The following is a 27,330-nucleotide window of genomic DNA, read 5'->3' as shown; positions in this document are numbered from 1 at the left end:
AAAACAATAAAGATACTTTAAATTAATCAGAACAGTATAAATTGCAAAAACATGAACGAAGCAACTCTGCATCAACCCCCCCCAAAAGTCATGAAACATCTCTCTGCCATCTTTCACCAAGGGTGCATGCTCTCCTCTCCCACTTCTCGATGTGGGGAGCAGGTATCCCCAAGAGGATTTCACCCTCGAGCCGAAACCAGATTGAGAAGTTTAGGTAACCTCAGACAAAATATTCACCAACTTCTTGTTATAACTAGATCCTGGAGAGAGAAAAAAATCATATAAGGCATACAACATCCCGCTCCTCACCTGTTTCCCAGCCAGGGCAGCCAGATCCGCAACAGTCGGTTCTCACTCTGGAATGCGGAAAAACTTCCATTCTCCCTCTTTATTATCGCAAAAGGCAGATAATAAGTATCCTTTACCATTCCACAGTGAACCGCCCTGAGACCTACAGGTATAGGGCGGTATACAAATTTTATAAATATAATAACAATAACAATAATATATAAGAGCACAGGTTTTTAAAAAGAAAGGAGCAGATCAACAAATTAAAACTCAAGAGAAGTGGCATCCCCAAAGGAAAATTGTTCCTTTTCTGGTTGGCCCACCAATGATGCCCTGCTACATGGTGTGCAGAGGATATTGTATAACTCTGTAGGCCCTGTCCTGATAAAGAGTAACTACTGCCCTGTGCTTCCTTGTCACCTTCCCAAACAAGCTGTATTTATAGGCAACCAACCCAGAGATATACAAATTATACACAGTCGTACCTTGGAAGTCAAATGGAATCTGTTCCAGAACACTCAGAAACCAAAGTGTGGCTTCTGATTGGCTTCAGGAAGCTCCTGCAGGCAATCGGAAGCACCGTCGGACGTTCGGCTTCCAAAAATAGTTCACAAACCAAAACAATTCCTTCCGGGTTTGCGGCATTCAGGAGCCAAAACGTTCAAGAACTAAGCTGTTAAAAAACCAAGGTACGACTGTATGTGAAAATGGTTATACAGTGGTACCTCGACTTACGAAGGCGATCCGTTCCGCGGCGCTCTTCGTAAGTCGAAACCTTCAGATGTCGAAGCGTCCATTTTGCGCATGCACGATTTTGCGCTTTGCACATGCGCAGAACGTGTGTGAGGCGAAAATACTTCTGGGTTTGACGACTTCGTTAGTCGAAACCTTCAGAAGTCGAGGCATTCGGAAGTCGAGGTAGCACTATAACTGGTTTTTCCCCCCAGTGAAAGCTTTGCCCCTGAAAATCTCAGTGTCATTAATATGTAAAGTCCCCGGTCATTGCAATTGTGGGGAGAGGCCCCAAGTGGCAGTGTTTGCTAAAAGGTCACACTTAAAACATCAAGATGACTGTGTTTTTATACCATGTTTTAGAGAATGAGCAACTCGTAACTGAATCTTCAGCATAAGCAAATGCTAGGAAGCTTCTGGACATGTGGTTGACTAGACTATGATTCTCATCACTGCCAAATGAAATGTGTCACTAGTCACATATTTGGCTTCTGGGCTGTTCTGGAATAGCTGCGAGAAACTGTCAGTGCAGAGCTTTAGGGTACTAAAGCACAGAAAGTGAAACATGTACTGTACACACTAAAACAATAATAGTGCACAATAGTATGGTGTATCAGATTCAAGGTTCGTTTCTTTATTTTGACTGTGTGTGAGTGAGAGGAGTGGGGGCAGGGGCGTAGCCAGGATGAAAATCAGGGGGAAAGGGGCGGGGCCACGGGGCAGGGGAGGGGCCACAGCGGGGCAAGGAAAGCTCCCTTTTCCCTTGCCAGCTTTCCCTCCTCCCCCATCGCGATCGGCAGGCGCGAGGGGGAGCAAGGATCAGCCCGATTTCGGGCTGCTCCGACTCCCTCCCCCCCATCGCGATCGGCAGGCGCGAGGGGGAGCCAGGATCAGCCCGATTTCGGGCTGCTCCGACTCCCTCCTCCCCCATCGCGATCGGCAGGCGCGAGGGGGAGCCAGGATCAGCCCGATTTCGGGCTGCTCCGACTCCCTCCTCCCCTATCGCGATCGGCAGGCGCGAGGGGGAGCCAGGATCAGCCCGAAATCGGGCTGCTCCGACTCCCTTCTCCCCCTCTGCGATCGGCAGGGGCGAGGGGGAGCCAGGATCAGCCCGAAATCGGGCTGCTCCGATCCCCCCTCCCCTTCTGCAATCGCCGGGGCAGGTGGAGGGAAAGTCCCAGAGCCGCGCAAAGCGGTTGCCTGGCTTTCCCTCCGCCCGCTCCACAGCCAGCCAGGGAGAAGGGAGACGGCACCGGGCGGGCAGCGGGGCAGGCTGGCCAGTGGCCCTGCTTCTAGGGGGGGCAATTGCCCCCTCCTGCCCCCCTGCCTACGGCCATGAGTGGGGGACTGTATTGTTTCCTTCACCAGCAGTTTGAGCTATGGATTTAAAAAGGAAGACCAGAAGGAATAGAAGCCCAGCTTATTGCTCCCTTTTAAATAAATTAGAATTAGTATTAAAACTAAACCCACAGTTGTGCCTGAAATTCTCCATGTTATTCATGGGCAGCAAAAACAAAAAAAGGTTTGGGGGGTGATATTTCACTTATAGTTTAGGGGGACCTCACAAAGAGAATTTCTTAGAAAATGTATCTGGATGTTCCTCTTCCGAGAAATTTTTATTCTAGATAAGCAGGCCATATTTTGATATTGTTTTTTCCTAGTCAGTGCACACTAAAGTACAAAGTGCTGTCTGCTTAGCACATTATTTCCTGGCAGTTTTATATTAATTGCTGCACTATTTCTAGCTTATTAATCCACTTTAACATATAGGTTTGGATCCAGACTGCTCCCTAGGCAAGCGGAAGGCATTTCTATCTTGTATCCCAATTACCCCTTCTTGCCATAGCCCCACATTTTGTGACTCTTAGCAATGGCTTTGTCAGAGAGTACTGGGACTGCAATGAGATGGAGGCAGGGAAGGCCCATATCCTGAGCAGAGCTTTGTTCATTATCACTTCATCCAACCCATTACTCTTCTACCAAGGGTTTAAAGTGACACCTGTGTTATCTGACTAGTAACCCTGTTGAATGGGCATGCATAAGAATGATAACTGCATGTCCACCAGATCCTACTGTAGGCTATCAAGTTGTTAGAATGACACTTGGGCAGCACTTCTGTTAGCTGCAAATAATCTCTCTGGCAGAGCCTTTGATAGAAAACACTCATGCCTACTACTAACCTGGTGATAGTTTCTTGGAGCGTCCTTCATCTCTCTTCCTATGTTCACTTTGGCCTATAAATCTGACCCCGGGCATTGAAGCAATAAGCATTATTGTGCCCCTTTGTCCCCTCTGTGACTGAACTGGAATGTCCAGTCGGAATGGCTTTAGTCTATTGATAGTTATGTGTGCTAGGTTCATCTTTTAAGATCACAAACCAGTAGGAAAAGAATATGGGCTTTTGCAAGCCATTAAGTTTTAAAAGGTAAACAGATGTTCTGTGTTTTGAAATTCTAAACAGAATTTTCTGAATCCTGCTAAACTTGATGACCTCACTGCTGTTAATAAAGTATGAGGATTATAGCTCACTGAATTTAGTAGTGCCGGCTTATGCAGGACGTAAAAACCTGAGCTTCCCTTTTGACACTCAACTTAAAGAAAGATTTATATGCAGTTTGTGAATTAATGTGTCCCAGCCTGCAAATGCTACTATCATTTTAAAAGTGTACCAAAATTTTATGACCATGCACTTTGTAATGAAAGGCTTGCAGTTGACCTTTTTAATAAAGTAGTAATTAATATGCTTTAATCTTTTAATTTTAGCCATGATAAATATTAATAAAACTAAAGTTGAGACTAACAAAGGTTGAATAAATCTAAGCACCCTTTATAACTAAGATTTCCTCTTTGGCTACTTTCCCAGTACTGGCTCCTCCATTTACATCCTATCCTATTACCGAAGAATGTTATCAGTACTGCTTTGCACTGAGTACCTTATTGGTGGCCTGTCACTTCTGAATCTGTTTTCTGATGATGTCTAATATGAGACAGGCTGCCTGATCCATGTTCTGAAATGTTGGGAAAGGACTAGATGGGAGCAAAGTATGACATTAGCAATGAGGTGAAGGTAGACTTGCATCCAGCAATGTTCTTCTGCTGATACAACACTAGTTTGACCTAGCAGAGGCTTGAGCTGAGTAGAAAGGGGGAAGATGTGACTTCTGCAGATTCCCCCTTTCTCCTGCACCCCTTCCCACATTGCTACCTATTGGTCTTCTGACTCCGAAGCAAATTTTGGGGGCAAAGAGCTGATTTGGAGAACCAGCAAAGATTGTACCCCATCTAGTTATGGAAGTCTCCACTGGATCAAATACTCTCTCATCCAGGGGGAAGGACACATTTGAATGCAACCCAGAGTTAATGTAGGTTTCTGAAACACTTCGTTATCTCTTACCAGGTCCCTCCAGCAGTATACTCTCCAAAATAAGCAAATATGCTTCCTTTTCTCTCCAGTGTTTATAGTGTCACCTTGCTGACATAAACAGCAACCAGCAAAAACTGACCCAAATTCTTTTTGAATCTGTCAACCTGAATTCAGGGATGAATCAAGGCTTTGAGTCTCCTTAGGCACAGTTAACTAGATGCTTTGTGCCTGAAGCACTGTGACTGAATGTAGCTCCCTCTTGTATAAGAACTGTAGTTACATTCTCATTCTTGCTGAGTTCACATCCATAGCAGTTGTGGAAGGACTCCAAATCCAAGGTGAAACAATAGTTCATGTTGCTATGTTAACATTGATGAGAGAGTTTATTGCAGTGTGTTGCATATAAACTAAATGTCTTTAAATGTACAAATTGGTATGCAAGTCGATGTCAAGTATGTACAGTATTGTATATTTTTAAAAGTATTTCAAGTAAATGGCCTATCTGTTTTTCAGGCCACTTCTTGCCTGCTAATGTTTTCAGCTTAACAAAACAACCCCCTAATGGCCTCCAAAATAAAATAAAGGAGTGTTTTTAGGGTTACAATGGCATTGGGTTCCATGAAGGATCCAGATTCCTGGCCCAAAAGTCCAAGAAAGACATTTAAAACAAAACTTGCTTGATAGAGGTGCTGCTAAGTAATTTGCTCTGAGGTGGCAAAAGGATAAATGCTCCCTAAATCAAATTTTACTTTGAAATGCAAATGTCATTTTGCACTCAGAAGATGTGCTCTGGAAGTCAAACATATTTCTTGAGATTGAGTTTGTGTGTTTTGCAGTGTGCTTATATTGAAGAAATGTCACCGTTAAGCAGAGTATTTCAAATTTATTCTATCGTGTTTATCTGCATTGCTGTAACCTCTTAAAAAAAGTGCAATGGAGGAGTAGAAAACAAATACTGGTCTCACTGATTGTGTAATAAAACGGCACATTACCTAGTTCATGTTATAAATAGCTTCGTTGCTATTAACAATTGTAAGGATTGCATATTTAAAGTTAAGTTCTTAAATGTTTCATTGACAGCAGAGCTTCCTTAAAGCAGGTCTATCATGATGCGTGCTATAACTTGTAAACTGAATTATGCATGAAGCTAATGCTACGTTTTGTGGAATACTGATACATTTTTTTTGATTATGGAATTCATCAGTGGATGCACTTCAGAGCGCACACAGGCTTTACAAGTAACAGTTGCCCCCAGGTCCCGCTTGTGTGATTTCCACAGGCATCTGGCTGGCCCCTGTGAGAACAGATGGGCCACTAGCCTGATCCAACAGGGCTCCCCTTATGTTCTTGCACTCTTATCTTTCAGAAATATTATTAATATAATAATAATGAAATGTTACTAATATTTAATGTCTCCATAAAAAAGTGAAGGCCACAACTCCCCCCAATTCTGGACCTGTTGGTGGTTTGAGGTCCCATGCTAACTTCTATTTAAACTGGTATTTAATGAGAAATTAAGCCTCTTTTGCCTTGTCATATGATACAACCTATTTTAGGATGGATTCTTCCTGTAATCTTATCAGGCGCATGCCAAGTCTGAATGCAAGTGCTGGATTCGATTGCATAACTGTTAACAGAGAACTACTGTGGTGTAATACTGGAACTTCCATTTCATTCCCCACTCCACACACACACACACACACACACACACACACACACACCCTGTTTTGCATTGTACCATGATTGATGCATTGCTTTGCCAGCTTTGCCTCCGGGCATCAGGAGACTCAGTATTATTCAGTCATAGCCACAATTCACTTTGGGCTGAACAGGAACATTCTGCCAGCCTCTCTGGTGTAGGACTCGCCCTTAATCAGGCGCTGCTTATTTGAGCTTCCTTTTTGGAAGGAAAAGCAGGGTACAAATGCTGAAATAAGGAATAGCTGCAAAGTGGCTTAAGCCTTAGCACATTTCTTATTCTTCTGGAATGTTAGAATAGTGGAGTTAACGCAAGATCTAGAAATCTTTCAGAGTTCAAAGGGATCGCAACACAAGCCTCTTTTAACACCGTATGCATTTGAAGCATCTTTAAGTGCTATGTGTAACTTAGGTGACTTGAACCCCAATAGATCCTGTTAAATTCAGTAGTTCATGTGTATCTGTTGACCAGGTGTATCTGAGCCAAACTGAAATGGAGACAGTTTACCCTTACTTGTGCTTCATATCATTTATGCGTATGCATTTTTTATGATAATGCATTGCAGAGAGAGACGGGTGGGGAGGGAGAGATCATATGTAGGTTTATCAGTGGTTTATGATGCTTTGCTGCACCTACTCACATTCAGTTCATTAACTTGTAAGGCTAGAGTTGTTGGATCTAAGCAGATTTAGTCCCATCAGGGTCACCTGGCTTAGCTGGATTTAAATCATATTACTTCATCTCCAGTGGTTTGTGGACAAGTCAATAGCCTCCACAGTCACTTACGGACTCACTGTTAAGACCGTGTTCATGGAAAACAATCTTACTTGGCTATGAGTGATCACCAAAGCAAGAAAGAAAAGTAAGCAGAGTCGCCGGGGTAAAGAACCCTTTTAAGGTCCAAAATACACATTATGTTAAAAGCCTAATTGCATTTAAAGCGACTGGGTTTTCAAGCATGAATGGCCACTGCTGAGGGAGGAGAGGAATTACAGCTGTCACAGTATTAGGGAAAACATAACCCCCACGAATGCATACATGAACACACCAGGCTCACAGTCTCCCTCTTGAACTGCTGTTTGTCACTGCAGCTTGGGGAATGTGACTTGCATCAAGCAGGAGCAAACCCTTAAACCTCTTCCTCTTGGTCTGTCACCGTCCCGATTAGGCTGTGTTGCAGTTCAGAACCAGACCAAAATGCTTGCTGCCTGAGAGAATGACCAGATGGCGCTTTCCATTCTTTTTATTTAAATTTATTTCAATACAGCTCTTCGTCTGAGGATCACAAGGTGGTTTACTGATATAAAAGTACATTCCATAAAAGTGCATTTCATGCACAGAAGCAGATTAGACAGACCACTGAATCTTAACTGGGGACACAGCAGTGTCCACTACACCTGAGGGCAGCAGGCTAGCTTAAGGGAGTACAGTGGAACCTCTACTTACGACCGCCTCTACTTGGGCCTGATCCAAATTGCGACCGCTGCAAACCCGGAATACCGGGTTTGCTGTGATACGTGCAGAAGTGGCTTCTGCTGTTTGTGCACGCGCAGAAGCAGCTGCCGCCGCCATCTCCACGTGTGCAAGAGCACGCTACCGCCAAATGCGCCTCCGCACAATGGCACTTCTACCAGCGACCCGGATCGACCTACGGACGGACTTCCGGAACTGATTACGTCCGTAAATAGAGGTTCCACTGTATAGAGCTAGACATGTGGGTACATACAGGCCTGTCTTACAACACTCTGCATCTGCTGTCTAAGACAGTCCCCTCACTATGCCTAATGGCAGGGCCAGCCCCAGCTGAGTTAGTTTAATTTTTTTGTCATTTTAACTTCCTTAATGCATTTAATGCAACATGTAGTTTTGTCCCGCTTTTAAGTTTTTCACAAGTTCTGCATTAGGTTTTAAATCTGAGCAGCTGGTGCACAGTTGTTATTCTACAACAAAGTGCATGGTACTTGCAGAACCTTGTAAGAAAATGCTATTGATAGGGCTGGCATGGAAGACTCTTTAGCCATGTTTGGAGTCTCAAAGCCAGGATCTGCATGAGCTTCAGGCACCCATATGCAGCCATTTTGTTTTTCCTTTCATGTGAATGAATAAAGAAACAAGCCGGAATGCTGCAGTTAACCCAACTTTCTGTTATATCCGAACATGCCAGTGTACGGAAGCCAACTTAAATTATGTTTCATATTCTGACTTCTTTGGAAGCCACTAAGTTCTTACTTTGGATAAAATAGGAAGCTGTGGTTAACTGGGGCTTTTGGGGTGGCTTGTGCAAGAGTGAGTGAACAAAGGGGCAAGCAAGTGGCTGCATATATGTGCCTGAAACGTTTGCATATCTTGGCTCGTTTAACCAAAATTTGATAATCCAAATATGGCCAGTGTGTGACTGGAGGGGGGGGGGACCTGTTGAGTTTGAAGGAAAGATGTAACCCGCATTTCTGAGTATTTAGAAATTTTTACTGTGCTTCTCTGTTAAATGTATTGTCTTTACAAAACCAGCATTTTGTGTTTGAATCTGTTAACACCAGGATTTCCTTTTCTTAGGGAAAGTTAGGTGGCAAGATTTTGACCAGGAAGCTTATGTTGGAGTCACCATGGTCAAAGCTGGCCAAGACCCGTATGCCCGTAATAAGTTTAATCAAGTGGAAAGTGATAAGCTGCGCATGGACAGAAGTGTACCAGATACTAGACATGATCAGTAAGTACCAATTTGCTGTATATATTGGCTTCCTTTAAGTAACTTTGCCTCCGCCCACCATTAACCTTTTTAAAGTGGAACACATTCATTCATAGGAGGCCATCTGAAATCATATAGACACTTGTTTTCTACCTCAACTAAGCCAACTAAGGCTTGGCTCTTTTGGTGGGATCATTGATTAACTAGGTTCAGTGTTGCTACCTTGTTTATTTATTTATTTATTTATTTTGCATGGCATCAGTTTGTCTTCCAAAGCTCTGCCTATTTGTCATGTGGCTTAATATCCAAGGTAAACTCCCTTACAAGTTGGCAAAACAAAGTCAGCCCCTTATTTCCAAGTTAATGGTTTCTTATAGCCCCCTCACTAAAATTGTAGTCTTTCAGATATTTACAAAGGATGAAGCCAGTGGAAATGTGGCCGCCTCTAGTTCTAAATGTGATATTTCAGTGTTCAAGCTTTTCATAATATAATGTAAGGATTGGCCTCTATTCAGACAGAAGCTTTAAAATACTTGAGGGTCTACTGGAATGTATAAAATAGACTGAAGATAAAAGTACCTGCCCTGCTATGCATGGAGAAAAAACATTTATATATTCTTTCCTTCCTGTGTCATGTGTTTAAAAGAGGCCTAGAAATTCATGAAGGCTACCTGCCCCGATTAATTCTGGAGTGGAATAAACAAAGGATTAACAAGGCTTTTCAGTCATATTGCCAGCGAGACTTTTAAGCAGCTTAATTTTATATGGACCCTTTAAATATTTTGAGGATTTGATTCACTTTAGAAGGCCTATATTCAGCTTGGACTATTAAAGCTGATCAAATGAATTGCTTTAGACACAATTTTCTGCTATCATTGGTAAGAATTGATTTAAACATAACTTGTGCACCACACTGCTCTTAAGCTACAAGCATTTTGTGATTATTATACTTTTTCAGTTTGACAACTAGTTTTAATGGGATACCGTTGTGCAGATGACTCTCAGCTTGACTTATCCACTGTTGAGGACTGTCTGAGCCATATAGGATGAGCGTCCGCTTTCAAAGGTCTTCAATCTAATAAGAGTCTGCCTTGCCAAAATGCCACCTCGCACAGAAATGATAAATCTTGGTGCAGCATGGATCTTGGTAATGGTACCCACCTTGTGGAATGCCTTCCCAGCAGATGTCAAGAAAATAAACAACTATCTGACTTTTGGAAGACAGCTGAAGGCAGCCCTGTATAGGGATGCTTTTTTTGTGTGATGTTTCACTGAAGTTTGCTAGAAGCCACTCAGAGTGGCTGGGGCAACCCAGTCAGATGGGCAGCATATAAAGAAGAAGAAGAAGAAGAAGAAGAAGAAGAAGAAGAAGAAGAAGAAGAAGAAGAAGAAGAAGAAGAAGAAGAAGAAGAAGAAGAAGAAGAAGAAGAAGAAGAAGAAGAAGAAGAAGAAGAAGAAGTGGGCAGAGATGATGTGGGAGTTTTGAGTGGTTACAAAAGTTGGTATCCTCTACATTGTGCCTAGGAACAGAAGTAGACCTTGCAACTATGCAAGGGAACGCTTCAAAAACACAAGTCTTGCAACATAAGGATAACATTTCTACAGAGGCCTATATGACAATTGGTACTCCGTGCCATGTACTCAAATGTCAGCAGCACTCAGAATACCACACACATAGAAACATAGAATTGTAGAGTTGGAAGGGACCCTGAGGGTCATCTAGTCATGCCCATACAGAACAGCCCCAGAACTCTCACCAGTTGATCTCTCTCTCCCCCCCCCCCGCATAAACCAAATCTTTCAAATCCCAATCTTTAACACTGTTTCTGAGCTCATTTTAGCGTACAGAATTGCAGTTTACAGGGTACCTCGGGTTAAGAACTTAATTCGTTCCAGAGGTCCATTCTTAACCCGGAACTTGTCTTAACCTGAGGTACCACTTTAGCTAATAGGGCCTCCTGCTGCCGCTGCGCCGCCAGTGCATGATTTCTGTTCTCATCCTGAGGTAAAGTTCTTAACCCGAGGTACTACATCCGGGTTAGTGGAGTCTGTAACCTGAAGTGTCTAGCCCGAGGTGACTGTAACCCGAGGTACCACTGTATTTTCTACAGCAGCAATTGCTTATCAGACTTTTCTGCCATTGCTCCTCTCCTACAAGATATAATATGGATGCCTGCTGTGAATCTTTCAGTAAGCATCTCTGCTTAGGTGGCGCTGCTAAAGAAAAGAGGTCTAAATGCTTGAAATGCTTTGTATTTCTGTAAAGGTGTCAACGGAAGCAGTGGCGAATAGACTTGCCAGCTACCAGTGTGGTAATCACCTTTCACAATGAGGCACGATCGGCTTTGCTTCGAACAGTTGTCAGGTATTTCTGAGAATAATTTTTTCATCTTCAAGGAACTGCTCTAATGTGGTGATATATGCTGATAACATGAACTGAAATTTTATTAAATGAGATTCATTGATTCCTCTTTTTTTTAGTGTTCTCAAGAAAAGCCCATCACATCTTATCAAGGAAATCATACTTGTAGATGACTACAGTAATGATCGTGAGTACTCATACAGAACCTCTAGTGGATTTCTCTTTGGTTGTGGTTGGCACATATTTGTCGGGGTCCTGCCTAGTCTGTAGCAACCTAAGCTAACACTTTCTTTATGATGTCATGAATGAAATAGCTTGTTGTTGGCATCTATCTGTCTTGAGAGACAATGGGGTGCACCTCTGGGGGTGTAGAAAAGGCTAACACCCTGGCACAAATCCGGAGTGGTGTCCCTAAGGCGGCTGGATGGCACCTTGTATGCCTCCTTCCAGCAACTCCTGCAGCCAAGCTGGTGCCAAGCATGTTGCTCTGCTTTCCTTTAGACCACAGCAACAAGGCTGAGGGGCTGCGGGTCTTATTGTCTGGACAGCCCAGGACCTCCATACACACTGCCTAGGCTTGCACCCCAGGGAGGTCACTTTAGTGCTGCTAATACAGCAGTTTGACTTGTGACCACAAGCAATTGATCTATCTAGTTGCTTGCACTGAGTTTCCATCTACTGTATCTGTTTATTTATAGAGATATTTATATACCTGTAAATCGCACAACATATCACAGCAGTGTATCTTTAAAAGGTGATAATCATACAATAAAAACACTTTCAAAAACACAATATAAAAGCAGAACATTTAAAAACATCTTTCAAGTAGTATTCAGCTGAATTTTTTACCCATGCTCATAGTCCTGTAAAGCAAGTTTGCCCCAGAAAAGAAGTTATCAGGTATTTCTTAGCTCCAAAACCTGGATAGTTGTAGGTCTTTGACTGTTACTCTCCCCATCTGTTTCTTGAGCCAGTATGAACAAATGATTAACCAATAATGCCTTTTTCCTCAGCTGAGGATGGTGCGCTCCTTGGTAAAATTGAGAAAGTGCGGATACTTCGAAATGATCGCCGGGAAGGTGAGCATTTTGTTTTGAGACTGGGAAAAATGTGAAAAATTCCAAGCAGAATTACTTTTGTTAATAGGAAAAACATGTTGCAGGTATGGTATGTGGAAGAAATGAAATGTGCTGAATAGAGCAGAAGAGGCTGCTGTTTAATTTGATAGTCTTTTATTATTCTGTCTTCTGGCTCACTTTATAAATGCTCTCATTTCACAGTACTGGAGGCCTGGAGCCCTTCCTAAATCAACAGCTTCCTGACTATATAGAGGCTTTAGAAGTCAAGTGTGGAAAGCTGGTGGTCTAATTGCTTTGCTCTACTGCCATAAGTTAGAAAGACTTGACTGTTCAGTTGAACCGCATCGTCGGTGCTCTTTATGAAAAACTACTGACTAAGTTACAAGCAGTTAGAATCCCTGGCTTCCTAGATCTCTGCAAAAGATTGTAAAGTGCAAGTAGTTAAGCATTCAAAAATATATGAATTGATGTTTGTATTTTCTTCCATAATGGTAGGAGATGATTATTGAATCTTGCCTTGTGGGTGTTGTAACATGTATTGTCAGAAAATAAAAAAATTGTAATTTGTAATACCAGCAGCAATAAAACCTTCAGCAGCATTCCAGTAGAATGGAAACTTTCAAAGACAATGTTACTTTGTTCTCTGTAGATGGCTAGACCATGCTTTGTAATAATAATAATAATAATAATAATAATAATAATAATAATAATAATAATAATAATAATTTTTTACAGTGGTAACTCGGTTTACGATTGCTGCAGTTTGCGATCGATTGGTTTGCGAACGCCGCGTGGACCCAGAAGTGCTTACATCCGGGTTCCGTGTCGCGCGGATGCGCAGAAGCGATCTGTAACCATTTTATTATAAGCTAGCCAAAAATATACAAAACCTTAGTTTGCGGCCATTGAGAAACAGAGTAATAAAATCAATAACCTGTCATTATGAGCTGGATATGATGATTGATTACTACTATATTATTAACAGATATTTGCAAATATGGAGAGAAAGAGAGACGTATAGTCAACTGATCTTAACAGTAAAATTATTATATTGATCGTGACAAATGTATAGATCAGTATACGCCCAAATGCAACATTGACTATTATAAGACAGTTCAAAGGCAGAAAGAGTGGCCAGATATTCAGACCACTGGGTAGTGGAAGGTGGGTTAAGGCACTGTGTTGTTGGGTTCGCTCATAAAAATTATAATAGCTGCTAATGTAAGGAGATAGTCAGCTTTCAGTACTGCTATTGGATCATAAAAAAACATCTCTGAGAGAGCAGTATTTTTTAAAAAAATCAGGAGAATATGATCAGAAGAAAAGTTTCCCACTGGGCAAATGAAACGAAAAGGGGGGAGGGAGTTGAAAAGGTCAAGAGGTAGTACCTCCAGGAGAGTGTTTTTGAAGAGATTTGTTGAACATGCAATGTGCAAGTAATTTTAAATTATATAATTTGCCTTTTCTAAGTTTTCCTTTATTTCTTACTGCAGTGTTTTTTCCTGCAGTCTATTCTCTATTTCTAAAACAGGAGCATCATTTTGACCTAGAGAACTGGTGGTTATCTGTTAATAATGTGACTGTTATTTATCCCAGATACCTTCCTTGTTTAGTTATCATGACCTTATGCTACCAAAAGACATTAAAAAATGATTTAAACGGGAGTTAATTTACAAAACATCCCATTGGTTTTGTTTAAATTGTGTGGTCTATACGATCTGAACAGCTCATTAGTAGTGTTGCTCCCAGAGGCGTGAAGAGGGTTAAGGTTGTGAATATCTCAGCGTAAATTATTCTAAAATGTTCTTCCTATTATCAGTTTTATAGCAGAGAGGGACTGCTTAGCACATAAGAATTAGAGGTAGAAAGTAATGAGGATTGCACTAGAATGTGTGATTACACCTAATTACTACACATCATGGATGTTTGTAGTCTTTTCAGTCTTTATAAGGGTAGCTTATTAGATGAACAAAGCACAATATGTTGTAGAGAGAAATAAGCAAATTAAAAATTCAAACTGCGATGCACAACTTCTGTGTGATGCTTGCAAGGCTATCTATCACACACTTTGGATGAATGTAAAAATGGAAACACTGTAAGATATCAAGGCTTATGTGTTTGCTGAAAGTTTCCCCCTTCCTCCTCATAAACATTAGCCTGTGTTAGTGCTTCCAAGTAAAGTAGTGATGGGCAACATTTCACTTTAGGTTTGTTTAGAGCTGGACTCAGCAGACAGAGCTGTTTCCCCCAAGCAAACTAATAATTATGTTAATTCAGAGCTCAGTTGGGGCTATGCTGTGCTCCTGTTGACATCCCTGGAAGTACAGCACACTCTGATTCTCATATTCTTCCCCCCATGGTCCCCTTATTATTGCGACTGCAGCGTTCCACTTCAGGAGCAATGATAACGGCGTGGAAGAAGGGAGATGCCCTTTTTCCTCCATGGTGCTTGGAATTTAGAATGCAGCTGCTGCAGCAACATCCCAGGTACCAGGGATGCTGGGAAAATTATGTTTCATAATGTCCTTAGTGCTTAGGAACTTGCTACAGCGGCACTCCAGATTTTCAGGCACCATGATGTGAAGAGGGGAGATTTCCCTCATTCCGCTGCAACTTCTGGATACGCGCGGTGGTTAGGTTGTGGGAGGATGTTGGGCCGGTTTGGAATACTAGCGCAAGTCCATCCACAAGCGCACCAGATTCTTGCTTCAGGCAGTTGTGAATCTCAGTAACGTGATAATAGGGAAGCCGGGTGTGATTGTATTAGTCACGAGAGGAGTTTATTAGGATTAGGTCTAATGGGCTGTCTAGTTCACTGTCCTGTCACCCAACAACAGCCACTGCTAGATGTTGTAGAAGGTATAAGTGTAGCAGGATGATAAGTAAACTCAATTGTTTTGCCTTTGTTAGTAGTCTGATTTTTTTTAACTGAATTGTTAAACTGATGGAATAGTGAGCAACAAAAAAAAGAAAGAAAAGAAATTGGATAATATGTGGTCTTGATTTTCAGGTTTGATGCGCTCTCGAGTCCGAGGGGCAGATGCAGCACAGGCGAAAGTACTGACGTTCTTGGATAGTCATTGTGAATGCAACGAGCACTGGCTGGAGCCTCTTCTAGAGAGAGTAGCTGAGGTTTGTTATGAGGAGCATAGACTATTGATCCATAAACACTGTTTTGTTTGAATTCTGTGGTGCTTAAAATCATTTGTAGTGGCTGTTTTCAATCTGCATCTCATTTCAAACTGCTCTTCCAAAATAATTCCCAGTGTACTAACTAACATGCCAATTTGATACAAAGAGTTGTGAACTCCTGATTTCATCCATGGATAGCGGGTTTTTTTTTTTACTGTGTTGTGAACGACCGTGCAATCCTAACTCAATGAAGGGTGGTCTGTAAATGAACCAAATAAATGAATGAAACAAAATTTGAAAAAGTAGTATTTCAGGCAGGAAGATTTGTACATTTTGCCCCACACATGATTAGAGCAGAATTGTTTGTAAATAATCATTGATTTTAAATAAAGAATTCCTGAGGCTAGTTCTTAGTTTAGTAGGACACACAATTAACCCTAACAATAGTTGACATGTCAGCCAACAATTGATTTGACCTCAATTCTGTTAGGTTTTAGAAAAGTGTTTGAAAACAGTGGTCGTATCACAGTGCCATATTACTATAGCATAGTTACACTTGGGATACACGCTTAACCCATATCAAGAAGCATACCATAAGACTTGGAAAATTGCAGAATAGGCAACCAGTGAACAAGGGTTTGGAGGTTCTTTCCAATAAAATCTAGTCAAATTCCTTTGTGTTACGCATTATTGTAAAGCTGATTATTTTAACAGCAGGCAAGTTTTGTCACTTCTGTTTGGTGTTATTTTGAACTTCAGGAAATTTTAATATTATAATCAGCTATTGTTACCGACAGTTTGGAAATGGTTTACTTAATAACTGGCAATGATACCGGCAAACATTATACGGTGGTACCTCAGTTTTCCGAACGTAATCCGTTCCAATGTTCCAATGTAATCCGTTCCAATGTTCGAGTTCCGAACATTCGAAAACCGAAAACTCAAAATGGAAGCCTCAAAATGGAAATCTCAATATGGAAAACTCAATACGGAAGCCGCGTTTCCTGTTAGACTTCCGAGGTGAGTTCAAAAACCAAAGCATTTACTTCCAGCTTTACAGTGTTCGAGTTCCGAAATGTTCATCAATGGAGACGTTCGAAAACCGAGGTACCACTGTACTTTTATAGTAGCATCGGCTGTGCTTTTTTTCTAGAGAAATAGGTGCCTGTACTCACCAGGAAGTTGTTACAGTACATGCCACACTTTTTAATAATAATTAAACCCCTTGGGGGAAAAAGCAGAGTGTATGATAGACAGTACAATAGAGTAAGCATAATCTTGTTGTAATACTCATTACAACTATTTTCAGTCTTCAAGGGACATTGCTTATGTAGCCAAAACAGCACTACCATACTCAAGAGGGGGGTATTGGGAGACTCTGGGAGGGTGGAGCCCCGAGGTATGCACAAGTACAAAACATCTTTATAAAAAACAGGAAAGAAAAAGTGCACATGTGTGCTATCACAAAGAGAGCAGGAGAGGAGGATGAACAGAGATAAACACGAAGGTGAGGGAGCTGGTGGGTGAAGCTGCTCGCTTGCCTCAAGACCTGCATTTTTACCATTAAGACTTATAACTGTGCTAGTTCTTGGCTCTACTGGTTCTTGGGGGAGCAAGCGAAGGGGGAGAACTGAAGACCAAGCTGAAAAATGCAGAAAGAGATAGGTTAGAGAGGCAAGTAAGGAAAAGGGACAAGGACTCAATGGAAGCAGAGGGAAGGGGGCCATGGAGCAAAGAAGAAAGAGGCAGGTCATAGGAATCAAAGCAAGTAATGGAGGGCAGAGAAGATAGAGGCAGAAGTGAATAGTTGTGTGAGTCGTACACAGGATCTTTAGCACTTCCTTGCTTTTTCTTGCCTGCTTGGCGATCATGCACAGCCTAGACACAGGGGAATAAGCCCCCACTCTTTCTCACAGGTCTCCCTATGCCCCACAGCTACCTGGGGGTTCCTCTTGGTTGCCTTCTAACCTCCCTGGCACTCATTTTATTGATAAATAGCTGTAGGGTTCCATAATTAGCCCCCCACCACTTTCCTGAACACACCCAAACAGGTTGGACTGTTCCTTTCCTTGTCTCCTGACCCATTTTATTTGGTGCCATCCCACTGTGTTGCCCTCACCCTTCCCCAGATCCTCGTGATCCTCCTACCAGCTGGATTATTGGCCTTGCATGTGGGGGGAAATCATGTTCAAATCCCTGCTCAGATCCAAGGCTCACTTGAGGGTTCTTGATCAACTCATCTGCCTAATCTCCCTCCAACAGATGCATTAGAGGTTAAACAATTCTTATAGGAAAGATAGGATACCAATAAATTTATGACTTTGATGGCAGGTGCTATAGAGTTCAGCTTTGAAACTATTGCAGGGCCAGGCCTGCACAAATTACTGTTGCTTGCCATGTGAATAGTGCCTTCAGTATCCAGGTCTATTTTTCACATAAATGAAGTATAGAATGAACAATGGGGGCTTGAGGACATAAGGAAAACTTAATTATAGCGAAATATTTTCTAGCAAATACATTTCAAGGGAGGGATAATCAGAAAAGTAGATTGCCTTTGTATGGATTTTGTGACAATTTCCATCCATTTCAAAAAGTTTTAATGACCTTCAATCTCTAATATTTTATACTGATTCCACCCCCCCTCCAAATAATTTATTTTAGGACAAGACCCGAGTTGTGTCTCCTATAATTGATGTGATTAATATGGACAACTTCCAGTATGTTGGAGCATCGGCTGATTTAAAAGGAGGTATGTACCTTCTCTGGAATATAGGAACTTCCCAGTACCCCTAAATGTGAACACATCAAAGCATCTCAACACATAACACATGGCTGAAATCGTAAAAAGAGTTGTGGTGTTCTTGTTGAATCAGGTCTTCTATGGCATAGTTTTGAATGAATACCTTTAAAGTTAGGTTTTTTATTTTTTTAAAAAATGCAATGCTACTTTCTGAATTGAAAAATCTGATAGAAACGGCAGATCTTTATAATGACTTCACAAAAATGTAAGGCTGTACTTAAGCCATGAAAACAGATGGGGATATAAAGTGGTATGTTTCTACCTCAAATTTAAGTCCATATATGCCAGAATAGCATGCATAGAAACAGAATATACGATGCCTACAGTAGTTCTTTTGCTATTACTTTCTCTCTGTTAGTTGAATAAACAAGAAGAACAAGCAGACTGTTCAGTATATCCCCATGCTTCTGTAAGAGGGCTTCTGTAAACCTGAAACAGTTATCTTACGGTGGAACTTGTCTGATCAAATTGGGCTGATGCGTTCATGTCAGATTACTTTCCTTAATCCTACCAGCCCTTCAAGATATCTTGCGCTCTGTTTTTCATTCGTGCTCCAGAAGAGCCCCCTAATGCCTGTTCTCGTGCATACCACTTCTGGCTCAGTAATAGCTGGGAAGCAGTTGGATTTATTCTACTATTTGGATTAAGAGCATTCTGTGCCCCCTAATGTATCGCTATTTGAAAAAGCATTCTAGTGATCACAACACTACAATTCGTGCTGTGTAAAATTAGTATGCAAAATGCTTTTCAGATGAAGGATCTCAGTACAGTACAATGCAAGTAAGTTGAGCTTGTATCTTAATTGGTATATTGCTTCTGATAGCCTACAGATTTGCTAAGCAGAGGAGGGCATATGAATAAGGAACGGTGCATGTATACATATGTAGAAGAAACAGTTGAGTCTCATTTTGCTTCTGCTATCAAACTAATTAGCCTATTATGCACATTTTACCATTGGACTTCATTTTCGACTGAAATTCAGTGAATTATTCTGACACTTCTAACCAATTTCCAGTCCCCTTGTGTATAGTCTAGCAAGATAAGCAGAGTCCCTTAGCCTTAGGGAAATAAAATGGCTTCTTGTACAAAGCCTCAAATTACAGAAGAATTATTTAAATGCTTCTGGACGGTGTTTAGGTATGACCTGGGAAATACATATTCCAAAAGTATGCCGCTTTCCTTCTGGGGAAAATAAAATAATTCTTCATCAAAGGAAAATTTGGAAATGCATAATTGTCTAACTTTTTAAGGGTCAGATATCCAGCAATTACAAAAGGATTATAAATCGCACTTGTGGCACATGCAGAATATTCCTTGTTGCAACCATCTGGGGTAACAAGAATATCTGTCTCTCCTGTATTACATTTAAATTGTGCTTTTCCACCCAGGAGAACAAGTTGAAGAACATGGTTCTTCCCCTCCCTATTAACTTCACAACAACCCTTTGCAGTAGGCTAGGTTGAGAGTGTGTGGCTGGCCCAAGGTCAGTCTGGGGATTTCAGCTTGGGTCTTCACAATCCTAGTCCTACACTGTAATCACTGATTCTTCGTTAGTAGAAGCTTGTCTGTAAGCTCCATGTCAGCAGAATTTCTGTAACAGCTAGCAGCTGGTCTCTGCACATGTGGCACTGGAGTTTTGGTTAGTAGTTGCAAGCTATTTGCAAGCTACTAACCATAACTCCAGTAGTTATGGTTGCAAGCTATTTCTGACTGTTTTTGCAGAGCAGTCGGAATAATTTACGTCTCACAACTATTGTCCTAATTTAGCGTTAGTAAGTGAAGAAATGCACAGGGGAAAGCAGCCTTAATTTCATTCTTATTTCCCCTAGCCCAGCCAGTGGATCCGAGTAATGGGCTCTGATCTTGGTCACTTTGGCCCTCTTAAGTGCACACAGGGAGGAACAGACAAGCCAGGACCTCTGTATAACACTACATCTTAACCTGGAATTGTTACCTCAGTTTGTAGCCATTATTTGTTCTTGGCTTGCTCATTGTCCTTTGTTGCAGCAAAACAACACAGTCCCTGATTAATTCAAAACACTTTCCTCTCTGCATCAGCAGAGAGGAAACAAACAATCCCAAAAGATGCATTCGTTGTAAGCCCTTAGCGCGGTTTACAAATCACACGTGGTTCCATGTTTGTGAATGAGCTGGAAATCACATGCATTCTTCCTGTTCTTTCATTCTCGTGCACAGCAAGACTTCCACACTGTTTAATTTAACTTTAGAACCCTTGCTTGTCATTACATGCAAATGAGAAACCATAGTTTGAAGCAAAACTTTGGTCTGTTTTAAACACGGCTCCTTCAAACCATGGGTCCAAAAGCTAAAAGAAAGAAAATGTTGTAATATCCGATCTGCACTATTGTAACTTTCTCTTTTCCCTCCCCACCTCCGCACTGCCTTTTAGGCTTTGATTGGAATTTGGTATTCAAGTGGGATTACATGACACCTGAGCAAAGAAGAGCACGGCAAGGAAACCCAGTTGCTCCCATAAAGTATGTTCCTGCCACCACCCTTCCCCTCACAAAACAATGTTGTGGTTCTTAGTAAGTGCAACTTTGAGTTACCATCTCCCCAGGTTATGCTTGGCAGACTGCTCTTGAATTATTTTGCACATCACAAACTCTAAACGCAGGAGGAAACTCTTGCAAATTAAAGTCTCGACTTGAAATATGGCAGGCTGGTACTTGAAGTCAAATATTGCTAACTGTGTATTAAATACCAGAACTTTGCTGTGGTAGTGATATTGAGTCATCTGAGACTTACCATTGGAAAACATAAAAGGTATAACCTTACATTTAAGGTGAGGTTGAACTGCCCGCAAGGAAGGAGAAATTGAAAACTGTTTTATGAACCTTAGTGATTTTCTGTTGTGCACAACATACCAAGAAAGCCACGTAGAAAATGAGTTAATACAAGACTCCTTAAACAGTAGTGGTCTCACAAAACGGATAGCTTACTAATTTAATTCATAAGTTGCTGCTCTACCCAAATAGCATAAAGTGAGCATACAAATTATTATTGTGTACACAGTTTGATTCTTATTACTATCGAACTTTTAAACTATTAACTTCTAAACCAAAGATGGCTAACCAGTGGGCAATCTCTGGCCTCCTAGAAGGGTTTCTGGTGGGTCTTTGGGGACCCCTTCAATTTTTGCAGCTTCTTCTTCTTCTTCTTCTTCTTCTTCTTCTTCTTCTTCTTCTTCTTCTTCTTCTTCTTCTTCTTCTTCTTCTTCTTCTTCTTCTTCTTCTTCTTCTTCTTCTTCTTCTTCTGAAACTGTGTTCCATGGGTGTTTGGCTGTTTGTGTTTTGTTGTTTGGCAGGGCTGAATTTCCTTTGTACAGTCACTGCAAGAGGCAGCTGCCACTTCCTTTATTAAGAGCTCCTTCCTCTTTAAGGGAGCTTCTGCAATGCTTAGCATCCTTTGTGCCAATGCCTAATGAATGAAGACATATCTCTCTTCCCTAGAGTAGCTGAAGTCCCTTGCTGGGAAGGATGAGCAGATATGGTTCTGATATAGCTCAAAAACAGAGATTTGCTATGATCTTGTGATGGATTGCAGGTGGTGCATCCTTCCCTTCCTTTCCGCTTCCTTTGTCAGCCCCTTCCCAGAAGGGAGCAGCACTCTGAAGCAAACAAAACGTAACCCACTCAACGCATCATCCCTTGGCCTTCTAAGGAGGAGCTTCCCCCTTCCCTTGCATTCCACACCCACTGCCTGCAGGGAGGGAGAGAAGATGCAAGTTTGGAATGAGGGTGGAGCCAGGCTGCTGAGACTGGTCCCAGCTGCACTTTGCATTTCCTTGGGATCAAGGAAAAAATAATCCAAAAAAGGAAAGGTTGAGCATGCAAAGTGCAGTCCATGTAATTGCTGCTTTGATTTTCCCACCCCCACCCCCAGGCAAGGTGTTTCCCCAGCTTGACTCCCCTCCCATCTCAATATGTGCCTGATACTGGCTAGTTTTGTTTTTGTTTTCAGTTTCAAAAACAGGATTCATTTTTAGCTTGGTGTGGTTGAGTGCCCCACACCCACCCACCACCAGAAATAAAATGGCAGCAGTCTGAACTTTACATGGGAAATGAGAGCAGCTTCTGGGGTGTGTGGTTTGCATGAGTTGGTGTGTGGATTGTGCGAGAGAGCAAGAGGCTGTCCACACCCACTTTGGCCACACCATGGAATGTACCCTTCAGAGGGCTGGCCAAGGGTGAATCCTTGGGCCAAGAAACGGTTAGCCACCCCTGTTTTGAACTGTTGCACTGTGTGTGTTCCATGCAGGTCCTAAATTTGTTCTCTGCATACAACTCTGTTTCACGGGATATCTGCTGTCACTTTAAATTAATGTAAATTTCTTTTCCTTCAGAATGATTGATATGCTTAAAAGTTGGCAGGGGATCTCTTACAATTCCAGTGGTCAGAGGTGTGGGATCTCTGTGCCACAGAAGTTCTTATCCCTCCCCATGAACACAAGAAGCAGAATAACCAAATGTACATAACTCATATCTAAGGCAAAGAATGCTTTGAGCAGAATACGCGTTATCCTGAATTTAAATCGATAAATGGGATAGATTTGTATGTTGGTTTGTAAAATACTTAAAGAACTTCAGAGGGCAAAGAATTATATTTTCACATATCTCAAGCTATAACTTGCTCTAGGGCACATCATACTAATTTATGATAATATACAGGAGCAGGAAGGAGCCTTAACAAGCCTTGGACTTGCACGCTTCTCCCCCACTGTGCACAGTCCAAAGGAAGACTGTAGCAGAATTCATTTTCAGTTTGAATTTCAGCTTCTTGTATAATCTGAACTAGGAATCCTAGTTTCTGACTATTTACAGTCAGTTTCAGAACAAGCTTGCAGATATCATTTTTCAATTTCTAGGAATAGCCACATCTACTTCCAAGAAATCTGAGAAATGGTCAACCAGGAATCAGTCTTAACCACATTAGTTATGTGATAACGTGTTTTAGAGCAGTAGCATGTGCAGATAGCTAGAACTGAGCAAAATGGCCTATTTAAGGTATGAACAGAAAATGCTTTGTTGAAGAGTCTTCGTATCCGATTATCCTGTGCCAGTATGCAATGTTCAGTTTCCCTCTTTTATCCCTCCTGTTTCTTTAGAACACCAATGATAGCTGGCGGACTCTTTGTGATGGACAAATTTTATTTTGAAGAGCTGGGAAAATATGATATGATGATGGATGTATGGGGTGGAGAAAATCTAGGTAAGAATCTTTCTGCATAGAATTCTCTCTTGAAGAAAAGCAAATTATACTGTAACCTAATTTTTGTGAGTTCATGGCCTTGAATTCACTGTCTGGAGTGGGTTAAAATGACAGCTAATACTTTAAGTGGATTATTGGCAAAAATTCAGCCACAACAGGGCTGCATTCTAAAATTAGAGCTTTATGTTGAAAAATAAAAGCTGAGGGGACTTCTTTGTACAAGGGAGAAGCAGAAAAAAAACTTAAGAGATTTTAGTCTTTAAACAAGTCATGCATAATTTGAAAACACCATTCTGTGTTAATTAAAATGTAGCAAAAGTGTGTCATTTAGCAGGGTTTTAAAAACGTTCCACACTTTTAAAAACTTAAAGTAGGGCACACACAGCACAGTTCATGGGTTTCATTTTCTTGTGAATACTTTAAGGAATCTATTGTAAAGTAGTTACTTGAGGGATGAGCTAATTAATTTTGATTATCATTCCTAGTAGACACTTGGCACCTTAGCCGAAGATGGATTGTGATTTTATATCTCTCTTACACCATCAAATATTGATTCCCCCCCCCTCCCATGCTAGCACTTTAGTTATTGGTCCTTATTTCAAGGTGTTAATGTAAGAGTCAAGAAATACGAATGTTCACATAGTCATGGTGTAGCCTATTGAATGTTGGAATTTAAACATTTTTAATTACCTAATTGTAAGTACAAAGAGTACTTCTTTCTCTGGGTGAGCATTCTAAATAATTTGTACTGATGACATAAGCTTGTCCTGTTTGCTGTATTTAGGAAAGAAAGGGAGTACATTAACCTGATCCAAAATGGGAATTTGAGAGGTGAAGTAGCAGGTGTGCCATAAGTGTTGACATGAGGGGCACATAAAAATAGCAGAGGGTAGAAAGAACTGGAACAAAAGTAGCAATTTTGTTCTTACTGATTCTGAGGGAAGTGGTTGCCATCTACATTGTTGCAGTATATAAGAATATAGAAACCACGTGGGAGAGACAAGCTTGATTCTTGCAGAAATGTGTCCCACCCCCATGACATTGATGTGTTTCTTATCATTCAAACTTGCTCTTCTAGTGTGAAGTTGCTTCAGTGTGCACAAATTACTGACGCAACATGGGATAATAACCTCAGAGGACTAGGCAATCACACTGCTTCCATAGCCTACAAATCCATATTAAAGACCAAAAGGAAGAAAATAAATGGGAAATGTTGATTCAGATATTCCTGCGCATTTGTGTGCATGCACAGCCCCTCTCCCATTGCAGTATCAGTGGGAATGTTTGGAGGAACAGAGAACTAACTATTTCTGCATTCTTGTCTTCTTCTTTTTTATTATCTATTGCTTGTTTCCCAATGACAGAGATTTCATTCCGTGTTTGGCAGTGCGGAGGGAGCCTAGAAATAATCCCATGCAGCAGAGTTGGCCACGTGTTCCGAAAACAACACCCTTATACCTTCCCAGGAGGAAGTGGTACTGTTTTTGCAAGGTAACGGTCAAGAGATTGCTTTAAGTAAACCAATGAAACCAAAGATGATTAGCTTATAATTAGCTGGCAGAGCTCTTTATCAAAGAGTAAGATGCTATTGAGGCTTTAAAAAAAAGTCTCTTAATACACCTTAAACTACTGTCAGAATAACTAAATGCGTTAACCATTAGCAAACATTCCCTGGTATGGGGCAACAATTCTGCGCTACACTGGTGGTATAGTTTTTCTCCTTCAAAGACCAATGACATCGGTCGATAAGGTTGTTGAAGAAAGTAACCATATTATAGAAAAGTGCTGGGAAACAAAATCAATTTAGGGAATTCCGATATTGCCAATATTGATGATCAAACCAACCATTGAAAGTGTGACAAGTCCTAATTGTTGTTAGAAGGTTTAGGGGTTGATCTCACTGATACAGCAAATCTTTTCAAATTTACTGTAATTTCAGGCCAGTGTAGAGAAAGCAAAGCTGAACATGACTTGTTAGGCCTAGCTACAATGTTCATGGTTAGGAAAGGCAGCAGAAAAATGAAAGTATATTGCCAAATATTTGTGTAAGTACTTCCACCAATAATATTTATTGTATTGCAGGTGAAGATAAAATAGAAGGTTTTGAATAAATTCCATTGAGCATCAATCAATGCATATTGAATTAATAAAGATGTTTGGATTTCAGCCTGTTTCTATGACAACGAGAAAAAGTTGGGAATCAAAATGTACCCGAATATGTTAGAGTTGTTAGTATAAAAGAGGAAGAGTACGCATATGCCCATGTTTGGTATCAAGGTCCTTGGGTTAGCCAGCACTGATCAGATGCTAAGTGTATCGGAAGTACAGTAGGACATGAAATCAAAATGAATCCTCAAACAATATTACTGGGAGCAATAAAAAGACAAATTGGAAAGGAACATGCCGTGCTAGTTGTGAACATGTTAACCTCAAAATGTATCTTACTGACAATGGCACGGAAATCAGTTTTTCTACAAACGCTTGGTCAATGGAGAAGGAAGATCCTCATTTTTATGAGCAAGATCATGACCTAAAGGAGGGAAAGAATGAAACTTGTCTATTATTTGGTTCCTGCAGCATCTTTCATGTTCAAGGATCTGCAGTACTCAGATAGCAAGGGAATGAGGACCCTGCCACAGTAATAAGAGCAAAAATAATATAACATTATTATGGTATATTTCCAGAAATACACGTAGAGCAGCAGAAGTCTGGATGGATGAATACAAAAACTTCTATTATGCAGCAGTGCCTTCAGCCAGAAATGTACCTTATGGCAAGTAAGTGTAATTACTCCTCTCCTCTTGTTAATGCCTTTTGAGATTGCCTTTCGGAGGTGGCCTGGATTTAAAATACTATAAAGTTAATGCTTAAAGTATCATTGGCTATAGAAATACAGTTTCACATGTCTCCAGAGAAGGGCATCAGTGAAGGTTTCAGTCCCACCTTATGGTCAGAGATAAGAAAGATTTGAGGGAAGTTCCCAGAATCCAGAATTTTCTGTACCTAGCTCTCTCCCTTAAGGGAACTTTGCTTCCTGGCTTCTCAGGCCCCTCCTTGCTGCTCAAGGGGTAGTTGGCTAGCCAGAAATTGCGGCCTCAGGTGGCACCAACCAACTGGTAATCTGCAGAGCAACACAAAACCGGAAAGCCATCGAGGCTTCTGTAGGGGAAGCAGCAAATGGATGTGAAGCCAATTGCTCTCATTATCTAGGAATGCCTCCTAGCAGCACTCGGTGATCATGACTGAGACTAGTGACTGCCCCTTTCCTTATCAAGAGTGAGGGCTTGAGGATACCGTGTGACAACTCGCAGCATTCCCTTTTAGAGGTTTTGCATTCTCCCTGGTCCTCTGAGGACGGGCAATTTATGGTTTTGTGTTGTTGGTTTTTAACTCCTCCCTCCTCCCCTGCATCCCTCTATTCAGCCTTCTGAGCCCAATAAAATCCCTGTTGGAAGCACTCTACCAACTGTTTCTCAGGCTCCTATCTTTCAGCTGACCACTGACATTCTCACAACAAATAAAGGAAGCTTTGTTGGCAGATATGTATGTGGAGCTAAGGGGTCACCTTACTGCTATCCTTTCTGACTTGCCTGCAGCAAAACCTTCACAGAACAGACAGTTGCAGCTCCACAACAAAAGGGTCTCCCATCCACATTCAGCCCCCCCCCCCACATCAGACTGAACTTGCTCCAGGCTCCCTTAACCCTTTTGACAGTCCGCAAGGGACAGCTAACATTTATCCATTATTGCAACACCCTCCTCTAGCACCAGCACTGGGCTCACTGGATCCCTTCGTTAACCCTGAATATGATCCGGGGGAGTGGAGTTGAGGGATCTCGGGTGGAAGAACAAACCTCATACTTTCTATTTAACATGTTCCTCACTGAAGCTCTTCTCCAGCAGCAAGAGAAAGAAGCATTGGTTCATGCCTGAAAGGTAGTTCTGTGTTGCTGGAT

The 27,330-nt window shown here is 41.4% G+C and overlaps 1 protein-coding gene across 1 annotated transcript in view; it reads left to right on the top strand.

The window, feature by feature from the left end:
- The window catches only part of LOC118081899 (polypeptide N-acetylgalactosaminyltransferase 2), a 67,614-nt gene that overhangs the window by 29,749 nt on the left and 10,535 nt on the right, over positions 1-27,330 (top strand). The window contains exons 3-12 of the mRNA XM_035108474.3: positions 8,637-8,790; positions 11,036-11,134; positions 11,251-11,318; positions 12,145-12,210; positions 15,221-15,342; positions 18,004-18,091; positions 20,553-20,640; positions 23,271-23,374; positions 24,739-24,865; positions 26,059-26,151. Of these exons, the coding sequence (XP_034964365.1) occupies positions 8,637-8,790; positions 11,036-11,134; positions 11,251-11,318; positions 12,145-12,210; positions 15,221-15,342; positions 18,004-18,091; positions 20,553-20,640; positions 23,271-23,374; positions 24,739-24,865; positions 26,059-26,151 (1,009 nt within the window). The remainder of the gene's footprint in view (positions 1-8,636; positions 8,791-11,035; positions 11,135-11,250; positions 11,319-12,144; positions 12,211-15,220; positions 15,343-18,003; positions 18,092-20,552; positions 20,641-23,270; positions 23,375-24,738; positions 24,866-26,058; positions 26,152-27,330) is intronic.

This window comes from Zootoca vivipara, chromosome 3 (assembly GCF_965207765.1).
Source record: "Zootoca vivipara chromosome 3, rZooViv2.hap1.1, whole genome shotgun sequence".
Taxonomy (NCBI): domain Eukaryota; kingdom Metazoa; phylum Chordata; class Lepidosauria; order Squamata; family Lacertidae; genus Zootoca; species Zootoca vivipara.
The sequence above is the reverse complement of the archived record's forward strand: the minus strand, read 5'-3'. Positions and strand labels throughout refer to the sequence as shown.